Below are 21,446 nucleotides of genomic sequence, written 5' to 3'. Positions count from 1 at the left end.
TGACCTCAAATGATCTGCCCACCTTAGCCTCCCAAAGTGCTGAGATTACAGGCATGAGCCACGGCGCCCAGCCTGTTACCTTTGTTGTTACACAATGTATTTATGAACGAGGGGTGACTCCTGAGTCTGCTCAGGGAGACAACACAGAGTGGCAACAGGGCTGTTGTGGAGGGGTTGTGGGGGGTACTGCTGCTGCCTGTCAGAGAAAGTTCTCTAGAGGAAGAGGTATTGGAAATAGATCTTGAAGAACATGCTGGAGTTAACCAGGCACGGAAAAGGAAGACAGATCATTCAAGGCCGAGGGGGCCTGGAGGAATGACCCGAGGAAAAGGCCATGACCTGAAAGAAGCTCTCCCTATGGGTGGCTGGAACGTAGCAGGGAAGGCTGCCATGGGGGACTGGGTGCCTGAGGAGGGGCTGGACCATATTGCAAGAGGGGAAAAGGGAGATGGTGAAAAGAGATAGGAGCCCCACCATGAGAAGGGCAGCTAGACTACAGAGGAGACCTCAGCGCCATTCTGTGAGGGAGACACTAGACTGAAGGGGAGGTGTCAAGACCATCCTGTCGTGGGTACTAGACTGCAGAGGAGGGTTCAGGGCCATCCTGGGAGAGGGGGAAGAGCCTGCAGAGGAGGCCTTAGGGCCATCCTTTGAGGCAAGGGAGGACTAGACTGTGCATGAGGCACCATGGCCATCCTGTGAGAAGGGCAACAAGGCCATACTGTGAGAGTCTGTAACTGTTGTGGGGGAGGCCAGGCTCTTCCCCGTAAGCAGGGCAGCCATCAGAGGGTTTAAGCAGGGTGTGATGAGGTCAGAGAGAAGTTTGAGAAAGATCACTCTGGAGGCTTACAGGAATAAAGAGATTGCAACCTGGCTCAGTGCTCCCCAGCCTCCTACCGTTAATCCTTCCTGAGAACCTGCCACTGGATGAGTTTTCACTGTCCTACAAAGCCCATAGCACCCATGGATCCAGAAGGCCAGGCTTTAGAATGGTGCCAGCCTAGCAGCCTCGTACTCCTCATAAAATTGCTAAAAATACAGATTCTCAGGCCCCACTTCTAGCGATCTGACTCAGTACATCAGGGGTAGGGCCAAGGATCTGTTGTATTTTTAAAATATGATTCCCCATCTGACTTTGACGCTCAGACAGGATAGAACTGAGGTCTGGGGAGGGGCTTAGCAAACCTGGGCAGTGCTGCCCACACAAAGAGGAATCAAAGTAAATACCACATTTCCATGAACAGACAGTTCTCCTTGGAGGTGGGGATGGAGTTAATCCAGCCTCCTTTAGCTCAGAGAGATGTGGGACAGGCGGTCTGATAGCATGGGGAGAACATGGAAGTTGGAGTCCCTCGGATCCCGTGTTCATCAGTATAGGACGGTCTTAGGCCAGTCACCCTCTGGCCCTCAGTTTTCTCGTCTGGCAGGGTTGGGTGGGGGTCAGGGGGCTAGAAGGACACTTAGGTAGGAGAATTCTGTTGTGTAACTGTTGCTGTACCCTGTGTTGCAGGCTATGAATCCAGGGCCTGCAGTGACTCAGAGGAGTCCTCTGAGGTGGACTGCGTACTCGAACCTCTCTCTGACAGGCGCCTGGTGAAACTGGCACCCTGCAGATCACTCATAAAGGAGGAGCAGCCTCCTGAGAACAGCCCCACACCTGAGGTGGCTAGGAGGGGCCCTAGCACCTGCGGGGCCAGCAGCACGACAGACAGTGCCGAGTCTGAGGCGTCCGACTCAGCCAACACTGAGAGCCGCGGCTACAGGACCAGTGGCTCGAGTGAGTCCATGGATGCTCTGGAAGAGGATGACTTAGACACCTGCTCCTCCAGCAGGTCCACCTTCTTCCACTTCGGCTCGCCAGGCCTCGCAGAGAGCATTGACTCTGACAGCCAGGAGGAGAGAAGTGGGATTGAAACCAGTGGCTTCCTCTGTCTCCTGGACCTGGCCCAGAGAGCCAACCGCCAGTGCCAGAAGACAGAGTTTTCCGAGAGTGCTGCTTTGGAGACATTTGGCTGGGCACCAGAACTGAGCACAGTCAGGCTGGATCCCAGGCTGTATGAAGGCAGCCACACCGACTACTACAGCCTGTGTTCCAGTGTCTCCCCTGCCAGCTACCTGAGTGACAGTTCCGAGAGTACAGCTTCCCGGCAAGGGGGAGCCCCGCCAGCCTGGGGTCAGCAGGGCTGGACTGAGGCCCAGCCCAGTTCCATGCTGGAACCCCTGGCCCTGCACCCACCACTGGCCTTTGAGGATGGCAGCTCAGATGAGGAATACTATGACGCGGCTGATAAGCTCACTCCCCCAGGCCCCCCGTCAGGTGAGCCGTCCCTTGCAGGTCTGCAGACACAGCAGGCAGCTCCTGAGTGCCTCCCGGGGGCCAAGGCCTGGGGCCAAGCTTGAGAGGAAGGCACATGAGTGAAACAGGGTCCCTGTACACTTCTGAGGAGGTAGATGCGGATTCCATGGACCAAATTTTAGGCATCGTGGCAGGCCTGCAAGGGAGGTTCAGAGAACTGTGGCAAGCAGATGGGAGGGATTCGTCCAACGGTGGGAATCAGGGAAGGCTTCCCAGAAGAGGGGGCAAATGGGCTGGGCCTTGTGGGAGGGACAGAATTTACAAAAAAGAAAAGGGCTTGACAGGAGTGCCCAGCAGAGCGAAGTGGCTATGTCATCACTGATCCTGAGGCTGCATTAAAGGAGGCCTTGAAGCAAGAAGAACCAGACGAACAGGCCGTCTGTGGCCCTGCAAGGCCTTCTGGGGTCCAAGGGACCCTGACATCAGAAGGTAGGGGATCTGGTGGCTGTGTTTCTATCAGGTTCCTCATACATTCCTCCACCAAGAGTGTGGAGGGTCTTTCCAAGCAGAACTGAGATCCTGGCAGGACACACACACACACACACACACACACACACACTGCATTCTGAAGGAAACATATTAGAAAAGAGCACATGGATGTTGAAGGTGACCTGGCGGGAGCTGGGAGAGCTGCAGCCCTTGTTCCTGTCTCGGCACTTTCCTGCTGCTCTCTGATCCTCTATTCCCAGACCTCCTGTGCTCTCCCACTGTTCTGGAGAGAAAGGCCAGCTCCTCTGGGAGCCCCGTCAGGCCCTTTGAGGCCCTCTGTGACATGGCCTCTGCCTGTCTCTCTCCCTCCTCCTGCATTCCTGCCATACAGACCTCGTTGCCGCTTTCTACAAGTGCCTGTTTTTTCCCCCTCCTCCAGCCTTTGCACATGCTGCTCTTTCTGACCGAAACACTCCTCCCCCAATCGTGGCTGATGGTGCCCATCCGTCTATCAGATTCCGGTTGGAATTCACTTCCTCAGAGAACATTTCCCAGGCCAGGGCAGGTCTCCCCATCTCTGTCACATGTTCTTGCATTACCTGGGGCTCTCCCTGTCTGGCACCTCGCACAGCCTGTAAATTACATATTTACTTGTATGATTCTGTGTTGATGTTTCTCTCCATCACTAGACCGAGAACTCCTTTGAGCGTTAGAACTGTGTGTTTTTCACTGTGTCCCCAGCACACGGTGTCTAGCAATTGTTGCTAAATCAATGAACGAAGTCTCCACCATCTACACTGAGTTCAATTGACTGTACCTCTAAGGAAAGGAGAAACCATGGCCAGACTCCTTACTGCTCCCCAAAGTACCCAGACAACCACTTTCCATGCCCCCAGCCTTGCCCTGCAGGGCCAGCCATTGTGCCGGGGGGCAGGATGGAAGTGTGGCAGAAACCATCAGTCAGGGCCCTTTTATGGGAGTCTAGTCAGGAACATATGGGGTTCATACCAGACACTGTTTTGTTTTTGTTTTTGTTTTTTACAGGGAGCCAGTGTGGTGCTGAGAAAAGAGCCAGAACTAGGATTCCTCAGCCTGGGTTCTGATTTGGCCCCTGACTGACTATTGGAGCCTCTTTGTCTTTGGGACTTAGAAACTCCTTGGTCGGTGGCTGTCAGTAGCCTAGGGCAGTCAAATGTGACTGGGCATCAGAATCACCTGAGGGACCTTGTTTAAAAACTATAGATTTGGCTGGGTGCAGTGGTTCACACCTGTAATCCCAGCACTTTGGGAGGCAGAAGCAGGCAGATCACCTGAGGTTGGGAGTTTGAGACTAGCCTGGCCAACATGGCAAAACCCCATCTTTACTAAAAATACAAAAATTAGCCAGGCATGGTGGCGTGCACCTGTAATCCCAGCTACCCAGGAGGCTGAGGTAGGAGAATCACTGGAACCTGGGAGGCAGAGGCTGCAGTGAGCCAAGATTGCACCACTGAACTCTAGCCTGGCCAGCAGAGCAAGATTCTGTCTCAAAAAACAAAAAACAAAAAAAACCTAAACCTTATAGATTCCTAGGCCCTAGCCTCAGAGATTCTGACTCCTCAGAGATTCTGGGGAGCAGCCTAGGACTTGATAAGGTTTCTAATAGCATACAGCCAGGTTAGAAATGACTGGTCTGACTACACAAGCTCTCTGATTCTCAAGTGCTAGGCTCTGATCCTAATTCCTTCTGGCTGATTCCCAAGGGTTCTTTACAATAGTGCCTCTCCTCCCAGAAACACCCATCCTGGGATGCACAAAACTCGATGCCTGTGACAGAGTTCACAGAGTTACATTCAGACATGAAATGGCAATAACAAGAGCAGCTTCCTTTTAGTGAATACCTAATGAGGCAGAGGCCTTGTGCTGGGTGCTTTATAAAAATGCACTAATTCATTTAACCTGCACGGCAGCACTGAATGGCACCATTGGCACTAAAAGACTTGGGTTAACATCAGCACAAAGAAAAAGTGTTAGGAAGTAAGATTGTTTATAGAATTGCTGGCAAGCCTGAAGACCTGGGTTCAGAAATAGACAGCAACCAGGCTAAGAGTCTAGTCACAGGATTCCCTACCTGTATTATCAAGCTATTGTGGTTGGAAAGAATGGCTCTGCTTTTTTTTTTTTTTTTTTTAATGTCTTTGGGTTTGGAATTCTGGGGAATTTGTAGCTGATTGGCTGGTGTGGACAGAGCATCTTTGTGAACAGTTCCAGCAGACTCTAACCATTGGGGAGATGTCATTCCCTAAACAGAAGTTGAGATGCTGTGACCAAAAGATAATTAAATGGATCTTAGGCATCCAAAAATTTAATAATGTCTATCACAGCTGGGTGCAGTGGCTCAATCCTATAATCCAAGCACCTTGGGAGGCTGAGGTGGGAGGATTGCTTGAAGTCAGGAGTTCAAGGCTGCTGTGAGCCGTGATCACACCACTGCACTATAGCCTGGGGGACAGAGTGAGACCCTGTCTCAAAAAAAAAAAAAAAAAAAGTCGGCCAGGCGCGGCGGCTCATGCCTGTAATCTCAGGCCTAGGTAGGCATATCATTTGAGGTCAGGAGTTCGAGACCACCCTGACCAATATGGTGAAACCCCATCTCTACTAAAAATACAAAAATTAGCCGGGCATGGTGGCAGATGCCTGTAATCTCAGCTACTCTGGGGGGATGAGGCAGGAGAATTGCTTGAACCTGGGAGGCAGAGGTTGCAGTGAGCTGAGATCACGCCACTGCACTCCAGCCTGGGTGACAGAACGAGACTCCATCTCAAAAAAATAAAAAAAAATCTGTCACAATTATTATCCCCATCTTTCAGATGAGGAAGTTGAGGAGATCAGGATAGAACTTGCTCAAGGTTACACAGCCTAGCCAGAATTTAAACCCAGGCAAGCCCAAGGCCTGAGCCCAAGCTCTATTAACCTCTTTTTTTTGTGCTTTTTAATGTATTTTTTCTTTCCTGACTCCCAGGGCCCAGAGATGTTTCTACTGCAGAACCCAGTGCCACAAGCTTGCAGAATAAGGCCAGCACTTCTAGCCCTGAGAACAGCCTGCCTTGTGGGCCAGATGGAAGACAGCCAAGCAGGAGGGGAGGGGTGAAGAAATATGCCAAGACCCTGAGGAAAAGAAGGTCTTTCCTACAGACCGACTACACCTCTCAGGTCTCATTTCCCCTGGTGCCATCAGCCTCCCTGGAGAGTGTAGACGACGTGTGCTACTATGACAGGGAGCCCTACCTGGCCCTTGGTGCACCCTCCCCAACTGTGTCCTCTCTGCAGGACATGCAGGGTGAGCCTGGCCTTCTGGAGACCAAGGCCTTGGGGCTGCTGGCTCCTCTGAGGGAAACCAAGAGCACAAACCCAGCCTCCAGGGTCATGGAGATGGAGCCCGAGACCATGGAAACCAAATCAGTCATCGACTCTCGAGTGTCTTCTATTTCTGCCATTCGCTTCCGGATTGACCCCAACAATAAAGAGAATTCTGGTGTTGTCCCTGTTGCCAGCTCCTCAGCAAGCACTCCTCACTGTTCTAACCCAGGTTCATCTGGCCCAGATACTGCTCAGGCAAGGCCTTCCCAAATCTTACCTCTATCTCAAGACCTGGATGGGACTGCCCCCAAAGAACCAACCATAGAGCATGGAGACAGCTCCTTCTCCCTCTCCAGTGGTGACCCTAACCCAGACAGAGCCTGCCTGGCCAGCAACCCAGGACTAAATAATGTCTCTCCAGGAGACACACTAGAGCTCCAGTTGGAGCCCCATGTCCAGTTGGAAATGGGATTGGAATCTTTTTGTACAAATCATATACAAGAAACTGCCCCCAAATACACAGAGCCTTTGTTGTCTCCTAGAGATAAGCCTAGAAGTGATGAATGTGGAATAAATCCAGGAGAGAAGATAGCTTCTGTCCCTACAAAGGAAGAGCCACAAGGACAACTATCTCTGGAAAGAGACAGAGAAGTTACAAACAAAAATGGCACCAACGTATTTCGGGAGGAATCTAGGAAGGATTCAGGTGACTCCCCGGGTGATGTGTCAAATAATGTTTCACAGACTCTTGATATTAGCTCTCCAGCTGGTAAAATAGTAACCTCCCTTTCTTTAGATGCTCCTGTAACAGGGACTGAGCAGATCCCACCACATCCCCCTAGAGACCCTCAAGGACAGAGCAGAGAACCCCCAGGGCAAGGCTGCCAGGCTCAAGAACAACAACTATTCGTAGAGTTGGATTTAGACCCTGATTTCTTTCTTGGGAAGCAGACAATTTCATCAGCCGTCCCTCCAGAGGGGATCAAGGCAGAGGCACCTAACCATGTGACAGGGGAAGATATAGCCCCTAGGGACAGCCCTGAGTGGGTCTGTTTTAATCCTGAGCCTTCCCTGCCAGAACCACTACCATGTCCACAAGAGGATCCTCACTTAGAAACTTCAAACCATTGCTTACTCTCAGAAGGCAAAAGTGACAGCTCTAGCATCTGCCTTTCTGCTGAGAAGTCTTTTCTGTGCTTTGCCCCAGAAAGCCATCCTGAAGTCTCTGCCAGTCTCAGGGTGGCCACATCTTTGGGTTTTGCAGGCATGAATGAGATGGTGGCTCCCAGGATAGGGATGGACCAGTGCAGCTGTCAGTTCTCCTATGCCACATGCTTCCGTGGCCCGCAGCCTGAGACAGAGGAAGAAGACAGGGACTTGGAAGCACACCCCACGGCCCCCCTCACCTCACCGCCCTCTGCGGGAAGCCCGGTGGTTCTGCCGTGGAGGCCTGCCCGAGCCCACAGCTGCAGCACTGCACCCCTGTCGAGGAAAAGCCACATCTGGCCAGAGTACTGCTCCAGGGCACTGAGACAGCTGAAAGCCACCCCTGCCAGCACCCCTGAGGGCTTCATCCAACTCATGGAGAGCTTGCTGGAGCTACAAGACATTTTAGAAACTTCCTGGGGGGTTGGAAACAAACATCCCCCAGAGAAGTGCACCTGGCACTTTACCGAAAGCCGGAGCCGCCTCTGCTTGGGCTCCCAGAAACTCCTGTCGAGCTGTCAGCATGTGATCAGAATGGACCAGTCCCCCGAAGAGATGCAGGGAGCCGTGCGTGACACCTTCCAGCACCTGGTCCAGCTGGCCGGCCTGTGCTTTCAGTTCACAGACTGTAGCCGCTGCTCCGCCCGGCACAGGGAGGCAGCGGGGAACCTGAGGGATGTGGTGTACACCTACCATCAGTTTATAGAGGCTGCTAAATCGACCTGTGAAAGAGGCTACCACGACCTGAGTGTGAAACTCCTGGCCCGTCAGTGCACGGCCCTCACGGCCGCCGTGTTCTGTTTGACCCAGAAGTTCCGGGCATCCACGGCCCTGTAAACAGGTCAAGGGCCCAAGGGCCTCCTGCCCTGTCCTGCCTTGGACACTTCCCTGAGAAGCCCCTTCCACTCTCCCACCCACCGTCTTCAAATGTTTACTATATAGAGTATTCAAATAAACTGCTGCTTAATCTTGGCCTGAGTCGTAGAGTTTGGGTTAAAAGCATTCATTTATATTCGTTCAACAGACATTCACTGGATACTTCCTTTGTGCCAGGCCTTGGGATTTACAGATGAGTAAGACAAGTCTCTCCCCCTGGTCAGGATGCTTATAGACTCTCTAGGCACAGATTAGTTAGATCACTATCAGCCAAGTGTTTATCATAAAAGGAGCGTACCCAAGGAGTGTAGAAGCAAAAGGAATACTCAAGAAGGCAGGGGTGAGGGAGAAAGGTGGAGGTCACTGAAAAACAGTCTTGACTTCTCATATCACACTTATTTGGCAATAACCTTTGCAAATAGGAGTGAATACCGGTAATATTTGATAGACTTCGACCTTCACAAGGTACGGTTTGCAGCGCCTGCACCAGGAGGCCTGGGATTCTTGGCTGCCCCACTGCAGCAAGCATAGGTTGCCACTAGGTGGCAGGAAGTTCTTTCGTTGCAAGGCCACACATGTGCTTTATCTGAAATTGATTGCATCCCTGAATCTTGCACCTTATTCCTGTTTTAAATATATAAAAAGCCGAACATTAAAGCCTTGAATTAGATTCGCCTTTTTAAGAAAATTAAAGCAAAAGAAATATATTGGATACCTTTCTTACCCCAGTTGAGCCAGTTAATCCCAGTTCATCCTGGTGGACCTTAGACAAGCCACTTAACCTCTCAGTGCTTTGGTTTTCTTTTCTGCAAATTGGGATACTAATAGTGCCCATTTTATGGGATAGAAATCCAGCAAGTACTCAATCTAGTAAATGAGAAATGCTAGTAATAACCCTCAGCTCTTATGGACATCTCTTCTAGTCTGAAACCATCCACTGTATTTTGTTTTTAGACCCCAGGGAAACTGATTTTAAGCCTCCCTTGGGGTGCCTCTTTGCCTGGCTTCTCTGTCCAGGCCAAAGGTGGTTTAGTCACTCACCTTAGGCTATTAGAGTTCGTTAAAGGAGTCCCTTGTCCCTCTGGTGCTCCTGACCAGTGTGAGCTCAGTGCTGCCCCTGTGGCTCTTCTCTAGGGCTCCTTCCCACCACCCAGCAAAAGCAGGAACAGAAAGGAGAGTGTGAAGTCACACACCTCAGCTCTCTCCAAACAGAAGGAAAACAATACCTGAGAGAAGACGTGAAAAGGCATCCTTCCCATCTCCTGTTACCAATGACTTGTTATTAATAACTAGAAACCAGTTAACCAGTACTTGTGCCAGGAAAAGACATATTTTCTTAGAGGCCTGTTTCTTTTCATAGGATACTTTGAATAAAATTTAAATGAGGCTCTTGAACACAGATTGGAAGCAATTTCATGGCAATGAAAAATAGGAACTACAGGGCACCAAAATAATAAAAATTGCCTAATGTTAAACAAGACTTGAAACTTCTGTCAGCAGAAAGCTATGAAGAGATACATCACTCATTTATGTGAACACCACCTATGTGTTCACAAGTTTAGGGGAGGAGCTCGGGACTTCACTCAACAAGAATTTTTTTTTTTTTTTTTTTAGATGGAGTTTCACTCTTGTTGCCCAGGCTGGAGTGCAACGGTGCGATCTTGGCTCACTGCGACCTCTACCTCCCAGGTTCAAGTGATTCTCCTGCCTCAGCCTCCTGAGTAGCTGGGATCACAGGCGTCTCCTGCCATGCCCAGCTAATTTTTGTATTTTTTTAGTAGAGACGGGGTTCCACCATGTTGCCCAGGCTGGTCTCGAACCCCTGACCCCAGGTGATCTGCCCACCTTGGCCTCTCAAAGTGCTAGGATTACAGGGGTGAGCCACTGCACCTGGCCTCAATCAGGATTTGAATCCTGGCTTTGGCCTGTGTTATCAGGCCTCGGTTTCCCCATCTGGCAAAAGGAAATAATACTCCTTTTCATTTAATGAGGGCCTAATATGTGGCAGATGTCTTATTTAGATACCTTGAATGCATTTTTCTAATACAGCCAACACCCTAGAGATTGTTGAATAATATATATTCAGCATTATTGTGAAGAATAAATAATCATGGAAAGCACAAAGAAGACTGAAGCTTCCAGCTCAGAACTCAATACATGTTTATTTCCTTTTTCTTTGGTTCTCCTCCCCTCAAATTCATTAACTGTCTTGAGTTGCTACTGTATGGAGCTGCTATTTTTCTCTACAGTTCCCATGAGGAGAACTAAGTCCCAGAAGTGCTGGGAAACCCTTCACTGTTTGTTGAAAAGCTGAAGAAGCAGGGGAAATCGCACTGTTTAGCACTTTCTTTGAGTCATGCAGCCTCCAACATGAGATAGGCAGAATGGGGACTTGCTACCCTGAAATGCAAGAGTCAATTGTTTAGTGACTAAGACACGATGGGACATTTACACCCTTCCTTCCTTTTCCCACCCACCATCACATTGGCTGATTCATTTCTTTCTACATTCATGGGTTGCCCATGCCAGGTGGTGCCTGATGCAGCATCATCTGCCTGATGCAGAATGTAAATAATTGGGGAAGAATCTTATTATATTTTGAAAAGCTCCTGAGAGAGATTAGGTGACACGTGAAGATAGAGGCTTACACCATAAGGCGCGGTCACTCAGGGCCTCCAGAGAGAACAGATAAGGTGCCGTGAGGGGTCTAAGGAGAGAGAAGTCATTTTGGAGTGAGGGGCAGAGCAGTAATCAGGGAAAGCTTCCTGCAGAAATCAGCATTAATTAAAACTAGCGTGTCAAGAGGTATTTATTGAGTACTGTGTGTCAGATCCTGGATAGATAGAATCTGGATATGTCAAGAACGTAGAAAAAAATCATTCATTTATTGTCAACAAATATATACCATGCAGTGGCATTGGGAATACAACCACGAACACGGCAGACATAGTCTCCTCAAGGAACTTATAATTGTAGGAAAGACACAGAAAAAAAAATCCATTACTGACTGAGAGGTGATACAAAGAAACCAAAAAAAGATGCCAAGACAGGGATAGAATGAACCAATCTTGCCAAAGTGATCGTCAGGAAAGGCCTTTCTGAAGAGGGAATGCTGAAGCTGGGGCCTAAAGTATAAGAAGCCAGGCATGGAAAAGTGAGAGGAAAGGGAATAGTATTTGCAAAGGCTCACAGTGTGTTTGAAGCATTTCAGGATCAGCGCAACTGGAACATAGCAAGCTGGAGGAAGAGTGATAGGAGATGAAGCTGGGAGGGGCATGCAGGAGCTGGGTTGTATAATACAAGACCTTGGGCAGGGGGTTAGATTTTACATCAGGAGAGACACATAATCATATGGCAAACAGATGGAGTGGGGATTGGAGAAAGCAACGAGACGAGCTAGAAGGTCTTTTCCTCCCACTGGAAAGTGGCTATGAGCTTATTCAGAGGCAAAGGACACAAGAGCGGTGGCAGGGAGCGGGGGAAAGTGTTCAGTATGGCTCAGTGTGAGGCGCAGGGACTGGTAGGTGTGGTGTGAGCTAAAACCTGAAGGCGTCATTGAAGATCATTTAAGCCATGGTGCAAGCCCCACTGGGGCATTTCAGCAGACAGTCGGAAGCCAGGGCCATCTCTGAGCAGAGCAGAGATGTTAAAGCTGGGCTTTAGAAAAAGCCTTATGGGAGGGCCGGGTGCAGTGGCTCACGCCTGTAATCCCAACACTTTGGGAGGCCGAGGTGGGCAGATCACGAGGTCAGGAGATCGAGACCATCCTGGCTAACACGGTGAAACCCCGTCTAAAAAAAAAATACAAAAATTACCCGGGCGTGGTGGCGGCCTGTAGTCCCAGCTACTCGGGAGGCTGAGGCAGGAGAATGGCGTGAACCCGGGAAGCAGAGCTTGCAGTGAGCCCGAGATCGCGCCACTGCACTCCAGCCTGGGCGACAGAGCAAGACTCCGTCTCAAAAAAAAAAAAAAAAAAGAAGAAGAAAAAGCCTTATGGGGCGGAGAGTTGTGGGGGTGGGAATGAATTTTTAGTGTTAGTATTTTAAAATCGCAGCCGGGCACGGTGGCTCACACCTGTAATCCCAGCAATTTCAGAGGCCGAGGCAAGCGAATCGCTTGAGCCCAGGAGTTCAAGACCAGCCTGGGCAACATGGTGAAGCCCCGTCTCTTTTTTTTTTTTTTTTTTTTTTTAAGAAAAAGAAAAAATTTGTTAAAAAAAAAAAATCGTCCTGGAAGCTGATAATGGACGGACTGGAGCATGGATTGGGGATGGCTGGCAGGTGATAGAGGAGCTGTGGAAAGAAAAGTCCACAGGGGGGAACTGTTGGGCCAAGGAGGAATCCAACCAAGCTGTAGTTTCTTGAACGGGAGATATTTCGGGCTCATTCAGGTTGGAGTCTCTCTGAATGGGTGAGACCCCTTAGGACTGCAGGAGTGAAGGAAGAGTGGCTGATAAAGAGGCCAAGGCTTGGGCAAGCCGCTTCGTGTCTCTGATGGAGGAAGAAGAGTGTCCAGGGGCTAGAATCATCCTGGTCAAAGCCCTGATATCTCTGTTGTAGGCTGGGGCAGTGGAGAGGGAGGTTGTGTACTCAGGAAAGGGTTGTGTCAGCTCGAGGGCTCTGCTGGCTGTGGCAAAGCCTGGGGAAGGGCAAGGCTGTGGGATGATGGGCCGTCCAAATTTGGTTTCATCTGTTAACGAAGGAGAAAAAAGGTGCTAAGACTCAGTTAATCTCTTCAGAATTGGAAGGGCCTGGGAGGGGAAAGATCTAGTTAGGTTAATAGAGGTTTTTTTACAGATGCAAATCCCTCCCGCACCCTCAACACAAAACAGCTTTGCATGAGCCATTTCAAATTACGGCAATGAAACATATTTTGGGGTTAAAAATTTTTCTTTTTCTGTCATGTTGAGAGGTGACAGAGTGATGGCAGCCCTCGCTCGCTCTTGGCACCTCCTCGGCCTTGGCGCCTGCTCTGGCCACGCTTGAGGAGCCCCTCAGCCTGCCTCTGCACTGTGGGACCCCCTTCCTGGGATGGCCGAGGCCGGAGCCGGCTCCCTCAGCCTGCCGGGAGGTGGGGAGAGAGAGGCACAGGGGGAACCGGGGCTGCTCGCAGGGCGCTTGCGGGCCAGCTAGAGTTCCGGGTGGGCGTGGGCTTGGCGGGCCCTGCACTCGGAGCGGCCGGCCGGCCCCGCCGGCCCCAGGCAGTGAGGGGCTTAGCACCGGGGCCAGTAGCTCCGGAGGGTGCGCTGGGTCCCCCAGCAGGGCCGGCCCACCGGCGCTGCTCTTGATTTCTCGCCGGGCCTTAGCTGCCTACCTGCGGGGCAGGGCTTGGGACCTGCAGCCCGCCATGCCTGAGCCTTCCCCCCACCCCCACCCCCACCCCCACCCCCACCCCCACCCCCACCCCACCCCCACCCCCACCCCCACCCCCGCCGTGGGCTCCCGAGAGGCCCAAGCCTCCCAGACGAGCACTGACCCCTGCTCCACGGCACCCGGTCCCATCGACTGCCCAAAGGCTGACGAGTGTGGGCACAAGGCGCGGGACTGGCAGGCAGCTTCACCTGCGGCCCCAGTGCTGCATCCACTGGATGAAGCCAGCTGGGCTCCTGAGTCCAGTGGGGACTTGGAGAACCTTTATGTCTAGCTAAGGGATTGTAAATACACCAATCAGCACTCTGTATCTAGCTCAAGGTTTGTAAATGCACCAATCAGCACTCTGTGTCCAGCTCAGGGTTTGTGGATGCACCAATTGGCACTCTGTGTCTAGCTAATCTGGTGGGGACTTGGAGAATCTTTATGTATAGCTAAGGGATTGTGAATGCACCAATCGGCACTCTGTATCTAGCTCAAGGTTTGTAAATGCACCAATCAGCACTCTGTGTCTAGCTCAGGGTTTGTAAATATACCAATCAACACTCTGTGTCTAGCTAATCTAGTGGGGACTTGGAGAACTTTTGTGTCTAGCTCAGGGATTGTAAACGCACCAATCAGCACCCTGTCAAAACGGACCAATCAACTCTCTGTAAAACAGACCAATCGGCTCTCTGTAAAATGGACCAATCAGCAGGATGTGGGTGGGGCCAGATAGAATAAAAGCAGGCTGCCCCAGTAAGCACTGGCAAAACGCTGGGGTTCGTTTCTAGGCTGTGGATGCTTTGTTCTTTGCAATAAATCCTGCTACTGCTAGCTCTTTGGGTGCATACTGTGTGAGCTATAACACTCACCGTGAAGATCTTTATCTGCAGCTTTCTTGAGGCCGGTGTGGCCACGAACCCACCAGGAGCGAAGGAACAACTCCAGGTGTGCTATCTTAAGAGATGTAACACTCATTGCAAAGGTCTGCAGCTTCACTCCTGGAGCTAGCGAGACCACGAACCCACCAGAAGGAAGAAACTCCAGACACGCCGTCTTTAAGAATTGTAACACTCACCGCGATGGTCTGCGGCTTCATTCTTGAAGTCAGTGAGACCAAGAATCCACCACTTCCGGACACAATGTGATATCAGGTTGGAATTTGATATCTTAGTTCTAGAAAGATGGTTGTGTCAGTCCCCGTTGGGCCTAAACTCTGAAAGGGATGGGATATAATATCAGTGCATGTCTAACCGCCCTGCCCCGGCTCTCGCCGCTCCACTCCCGCTTCCTGTAATGGCCGTAACTAGTTTTTAAGGTTTCTTTGGAATCCCTGTGGCAGAGAAGGAGGTCCATTCAGTCGGGTGCGGGCCTTAGAATTTTTTTGCTTCACAAACTCCAGTTTTGCAATGTCCAGCTCTTGACAACCAACAGAGCACCTGTAGGAGCCCTGTGAAGTTGGTAAAGGGTTGGGGTTGTAATAGCTGTCCACCAGACGGGGAGACTGGGGTTCAGAGAAGGTGGGCAACCACCACAGCAGGACGCAGCTCCCTACCGCCAGGGCTGGGAGTAGAAGCCGCAGCCTCCCCTCCGGCCCGGCCCCACGAGCAGCCTGCAGGTGAAAAACTACAATTTCCAGGATGCCATTCGGAGCGGAGTTAGGAAGCGGAAGCGAGGCCGGAGGGGGAATCCGATGCGCGCCGTTGCCGCTGCGTGGGGGTGAGGGGATCAGGTACGCTGTCGGCTGGTTAAGGGGGCTGGCTGGGGGCTGCGGGGTCCGTCATGGGACGTCCGCCTCCCTCGCGGGTGGGGCGGACGTTGAGAAAGCAGCGTTTAGCAGTCATGTGGCCTGTGGTAGTCCACCTTCCTGATACTTTCCCTTCCTGCTTCCACTCGCACGCTCAGCCTGTGGGCCGGGAGAGACCCGCAGGCAGGGTGCTCTCAGGCTGAATTCGATGTGCCATCACTTAGCGGCAGTGTAGGTGCCCATCAGGTGGGAGTTGGGCTAGCAAAGGTCTGAGGCCTCTGCCAACCTAGGGTGGGGGTGCGGAGTGGAGGATTTATGAACTCAGCAAGTATTTATTAAGCATCTATAAGCAAACAACACTTGCCTACATTGAAGGGATGGAGGAGGTTCCGACAACAAGTAAAATAGGTTATGTTGGATAGTAATATGAATGAGGAGAGGAAGGTAGTCTGTGAGTGTCTTAGGGAAGAGCATTGAGGGTAAAGAGAACGGCGAATGCAAAGGCCTTGAAGGGTATGTTTGAGGAACAGCAAATAGACCCCGGAGTGCAGAGGAAACGAGAAAGGTAGACCTTAGTGATCCGCATAGGTCATTGTATGGATTTGGGCTATTTACTGTCATTTACTGTCAGTGAAATGGAGAGTACTGCAGGGTTCTAAGCAGAAGAGCGGTGATTATCAAATACTTAGGATGCTCACAGGGCTCGGTACTAAGGGTGTACAGGTGAATTCTTCCCTGGGTTTATAATCTAGTGGGGAAACAGGTAGACAGCTGTCATGCAAGGCAGGGTCAGATAATTGGAGCCCCATGAAAGCAGAACGAATGTCATCCCCAAGTCCCCAGGATGTAATATTATGTCAGGTGCTTAGTAACTTTGTTGAACGAAAGTAATGAATATTCAGCATCGGACCCATAATTGGAGGCTCAGAAAAGATGTTTAATGAAGAAATGAAAAATAAATGAAATCTCACTTCTTGATACTGTTAAAATGGCAATTAAGTTTCAACCTGAATGTGAGAGGGGGACAAACATTCAAACCAGAGCAGCACTCAAATTCATAAGATAAGAAATACAAAGGTGCTGCCAGGATTGGGGAATGGAGAGTTATATAAAGGTCACAGGGTCGGGTGTGGTGGCTCACGCCTGTAATCCTAGCACTTTGGGAGGCCCAGACAGGTGGGCCATTCTGGCTAAAATGGTGAAACTCCGTCTCTACTAAAAATACAAAAAAATCTAGCCGGGCATGGTGGTGGGTGCCTGTAGTCCCAGCTACTCAGGAGGCTGAGGCAGGAGAATGCGTGGACCTGGGAGGCAGAGCTTGCAGTGAGTCGAGATCACGCCACTGCACTCCAGCCTGGGCGACAGAGTAAGACTCCGTCTTTTTTTTTTTTTTTTTTTTTTTAAATTAGTTTCACTTTAGGAAGATAAACAAGCTCTAGAGATGGACAGTGGTGATGGTGGCACACAATGTGAATGCCCTTAGGTGTGTTTTTAACTGCACATTTACAAATGGTTAAAATGGTAGTTCCTATGTCCAAAAAAAAAAAAAAAATGCTAAATCTGGGCATAGATAATGTCCCACACAGATTGAGCAGATCTCTGCTTCTGTGATGTCCAACTTCACCTTTGCTTTCTGAGGATCCCTAGGTGGCAATCACCTAATCAGTATTTATTGAGCTTCCATTCTGTGCCAGGCCTTATGCCAGTCAACAGAGATACAAAGATACAAACGAGGTGGGCCCCGCCTTCAGGAGTGTTAGCTTGTTCTATTACTCTTCTGATGGTGGTTGGAGTTGTTTTTATTTGATTTTCAAGATTATTGCATCCCAAGTTCCTGGTTTAAGAAACATTCTCAGGGACTGTAGAGATTTGGAGAAACATGAGGTAAAAGGAGGGGAAAAGAAAGGAAGGGAGTGGGAGTGGTGGCGGTAAACTTCAGTTCAATTAAACAAAAAATAAACACTGCTGTTTTCAAGGTTCTATACTGTGAACTCTTAAGTGTTTAGGTAAATGTAGGTATAAGCCCTCCTACAAAGGAATTCAGTTTGATAGGAGAGAAGATACCAGCACAGACTTTCCAATTTTTGAAAACAACAGTGGAAGTCTGTAGCTCTAGGATCTCCTATCCTAGATCTCTTTTCCCCTCCTTAGCCAGACTACCTCCAAAGAGATCTCTAGATCCATTGCCTCCCATTCCCCAACAGGCCCCGGCATACAGTAGGAGCTCGGTGGAATGTTTATTAACTAATGAATGGTCAACACAGGTAAGAATACAAAATGCTATGAAGTTTAAAGGAGGAAGAGATCACATGGCTATTAACTAGCATTTATTTAACAAATGGGTGTTGGTTTTCTCACCCTAATACAATGAAGTTGTCAGTTAAAGATCAGTTTATCTTAATGTTTTCATTTGTTATTTTCTGAATGCCTATATGCAGGAAAATGCAGATGACTCTGATGGTATAACAAAGTCCGTTCATTCATCTAAAAGAATTGTCATAACAGGGGTCTAGATATCTTTTGTTAAAAAAAATATATATATGGGCTGGGTGCGGTGGCTCACTCCTGTAATCCCAGCACTTTGGGAGGCTCAGGTGGGTGGATCACTTGGGTCAGGAGTTTGAGACCAGCCTGGCCAACTTAGTGAAACCTGATCTCTACTTAAAACGAAAAACTTAGCGTGGTGTGGTGGTGCGTGCCCGTAGACCCAGCTACTTGGGAGGCTGAGGCATGAGAATCACTTGAACCTGGGTGGTGGAGGTTGCAATGAGTCATGAGATTGCAGTGAGGTTGCAATGAGATCATGCCACTGCACTCCAGCCTGGGTGACAGAGCAAGACTATCTCAAAAAAAAAAGATATATGTATACACACACATATGTATATATGTGTATACACACATGTGTATGTGTGCATGTGTGTGTATGCGTGTATGTGTGTATATACACACATACATACACATATATATACATATACAGGTGTGAGGTGGCTCACATCTCTACCCAGTGACTGGGAAGCTGAGGTGGGAGGATGGCCTGAGGCCAGGAGTTCAATACTGGCCTGGGCAACATAGCAAGACCTATCTCTTAACTTTTTTTTTTTTTTAATTTGTAATCAACTTCACTGTTCATTCATGTGGAGTGCTTCTGAAATGTTTAAGAATAGCTTGGATTTTTTGTTTTGTTTTTGAAACAGGGTTTGCTGTGTCACCCAGGTTGAAGTGCAATGGCACAATCATAGCCCACTGGAGCCTTGATCTCCTGGGTTCAAGCGATCTTCTGGCTTCAGCTGCCCAAGTAGCTGGGACTACAGGTGTGCATCATCATGCTTATCTAATTTTTTGTGGAGGTGGGGTCTCACTTTGTTCCCCAGGCTGGTCCTGAACCCCTAGGCTCAATTGGTCCTCCCTCCTCAGCCTCCCAAAGTGCTGCGGTTACAGGCATGAGCTTCTGCGCCCAGCCAGCTTGGTATTTTCCTCATTTCTCTGGAGATACACATTATGAAATTTTATGCATGCCACTAATTCTTTGTGATAGTCTGTATGTAAATACATTTAAAAATTTGTACTGGATTTTGAAGGATTTCTAGGCAGAAATAAACTAGCCTAGGCAGACAAATGGACACACATTTCAAATCTATAATTTTGAAAATCTAGAAGGTAATTTACTTGGTCATCTTCAGGAATATATCTGGTGGTCACATGTTCACATGATAAGTCATGAATAACCAAAACTGCTCAGAAGATTTACCTTCTAATAACAACTGTAAGAACAACACCGAAGGGGTTTTGAATAGTAGTTAACAGCAACTATTTCATGAGTACTTGTTTTATATCAGTAAGTGAAAGGTATCTAATTCTTGCAACAATCCTGTGAGGTCGTTTTATCCCATTTCGTGGAGAGACTCTATGGCAGAGACTTAAATCCTCTAGCTATTGTCCCATTACTCACAAGTGGCAAGCTGGGAAGTGTGTCTGAATTCTAAGAATGCTATTTTCCCGCTTAAACCTATTTTAAGTGTGTCTAAACTGAAAACAACTAAAGTTTGGCCCAATTTTGAGCATTCGATGGAGTACAAGAAAAGCAATATGAACTCAACACTAGAAATGTTTTCCAAACACAGGAGTCAAAATGGAAAAGAAAACATAATTCTAGGACACTAGCCATCTCTACAGTGAATGATATTTATGGAGTTATAATATAAATGCAGTTTACAGCTGGTGCAGTGGCTCACACTTGTAATCCCACTATGGGAGGCTGAGGCAGGCGGATTGCTTGAGTCCAGGAATTCCAGACCAGCTTGGATAACATGGTGAAACCCTATCTCCACTAAAAATACAAAAATTAGCTGGGCATGGTGGTGTGCACCTGTAGTCCCAGCTACTCATGAGGCTGAGGTGGGAGAATCACCCGAGCATGGGACGTCAAGGCTGCAGTGAGCTGTGATTGCACCACTGCACCCCAGCCTGGGCAACAGAGTGAGACCCTGTCTGAAAAAATAATAGTTTACAAATTTGGTTTACAAATTTTAGAAAATACCACGGGGATAGACAAAGCACTTAATTGTTTTGTCAGGGCAGAATGTAAAACCTACCTTGACCATATAAAATTAAAGGCTCAGTTGGAAAATTAAAGGGGGAACAGAGATAGAAATATAAGGGTGTTTATGTTCACAGCCTAAAGATTGGAGAGTCAGAAATACTATAACTTGAACAAGAAGTAGAAGTTTTACAATATTCTTAAAAGTAATAGACTCCTGGTAATTGTCATGACAGAAGGAATGGGTATTGGACTTACCTTCCTACAATAAACTATAAAACTGGAGAAAGGATATGAAGAAATTGTTTTCAGGTATTGGGCAGCAGTCAGGACAAGACTGTAATCCTTGAGGGAAAAGAAACACACAAGCTAAGCCCCACAGTCACCCTGGCTTTCTACCTGAGGGTGCATAGTGACACGGAGCCCATACAGAGTACGTCTGTGTCACTAGGTGGAGGAAACAGTTGAATTTAGGGCTGCTGAGATGGCTGGATACAGCAGGGAGGGAGTGGTGTAGCAAAGGAGCCCCAGAAATCTGTGTACAGGTCCCCAGATGGTGGTGCTGTGGAACATTTGGAATGCTCATACATTGCTGTGACAGGCAGTGTAAAATGGTATAATACTTTGGGAAATGGATGGCAGTTTCTTATGAGTTAAATACACACCTATGCTATGACCTAGCAATTCTACCTTAAAACTTAGTCAATGGATGTGAAAACACGTATCCATAAAAACACATCTATGAAAATGTTCATAGCAGATTTATTCCCCAAGCTGGAAAAAATCTCAAATGCCTATCAACAGAATAAATTGTGATATATTCATACAATGGAATGCTACTCAGCAATAAAAAAGCAACTACTGATACATGCAGCAACATGTATAAGTCTCAAATATTTTGAGGGGAAAAAAGTCAAGTGCTAAAGAGTACATACTGTTTGCATCTATTTATATGAAGTTGTATAATAGATACAGCTAATCCATGGTTATAGCAAACAGAACAGTGGTTGCCTTTGGCAAGTTGTGGGAATGGGACGAAGACTGATTTGGAAAGTGGAGAAGAAAGTTAAACTTTCTGGGGGGTGAGGCTGGGTGTGGTGGCTCACGCCTGTAATCCCAGCACTTTGGGAGGCCAAGGCAGGTGAATCACTTGAGGTCAGGAGTTCGAGACCAGCTTGGTCAACATGGTGAAATTCATTTCTATTAAAAATACAAAAATTAGCTGGACATGGTGGTGCGTGCCTGTAGTCCCAGGAACTTAAGAGGCTGAGATGGGAGAATTGCTTGAACTCAGGAGGCGGAGGTTCCAGTGAGCCAAGATTATGCCACTGCATTCCAGCCTAGGCAACAGAGTGAGACTTCATCTCAAAAACAAACAAAAACTTTCTGCGGTGATGGAAATGTTCCATATCTTGACAGGATTGTCAGTAACACAGAACCTATACATTTGTTAAAGCTCATTGAATTAGTATATTTTACCACATACACAAATTCATTAAACTGTACCCTTAAAATCTTTGCCAAAAAAATGTAAAGATCAAGGTAACTTGATCTCAAATTTCAAAATCAAGATAACTAATGAAGAATTAAAAATAATAGGCCAGG

At 48.5% G+C, this 21,446-nt stretch overlaps 2 protein-coding genes across 8 annotated transcripts in view; both read left to right on the top strand.

Annotated features, from left to right (window-relative positions):
• Positions 1–8,302, top strand: part of FRMPD1 (FERM and PDZ domain containing 1) — a 97,767-nt gene extending 89,465 nt beyond the window's left edge. For both annotated transcript variants that reach the window (XM_055351534.2, XM_004048044.5), the window contains 2 exons: positions 1,511–2,317; positions 5,787–8,302. In XM_055351534.2, the coding sequence (XP_055207509.2) occupies positions 1,511–2,317; positions 5,787–8,167 (3,188 nt within the window). In that variant the 3' untranslated portion in view covers positions 8,168–8,302. The remainder of the gene's footprint in view (positions 1–1,510; positions 2,318–5,786) is intronic.
• A 6,020-nt stretch (positions 8,303–14,322) lies between these two features.
• Positions 14,323–21,446, top strand: part of TRMT10B (tRNA methyltransferase 10B) — a 26,534-nt gene continuing 19,410 nt past the window's right edge. Inside the window, exons 1-2 of one of the 6 annotated variants that reach the window (XM_055351530.2) lie at positions 14,323–14,711; positions 17,509–17,568. In XM_055351530.2, coding sequence (XP_055207505.1) covers positions 17,556–17,568 — 13 coding nt within the window. In that variant the 5' untranslated portion in view covers positions 14,323–14,711; positions 17,509–17,555. Of the gene's footprint in view, positions 14,712–15,227; positions 15,290–16,884; positions 17,569–21,446 lie in introns of those variants that run through there. The other 5 variants (XM_055351529.2, XM_055351528.2, XM_031014926.3 and 2 more) reach the window with 5 other exon arrangements.

The sequence above is a fragment of the Gorilla gorilla genome, chromosome 13 (assembly GCF_029281585.2).
Source record: "Gorilla gorilla gorilla isolate KB3781 chromosome 13, NHGRI_mGorGor1-v2.1_pri, whole genome shotgun sequence".
In the NCBI taxonomy this organism is placed as follows: Eukaryota; Metazoa; Chordata; class Mammalia; order Primates; family Hominidae; genus Gorilla; species Gorilla gorilla.
The sequence above is the reverse complement of the archived record's forward strand: the minus strand, read 5'-3'. Positions and strand labels throughout refer to the sequence as shown.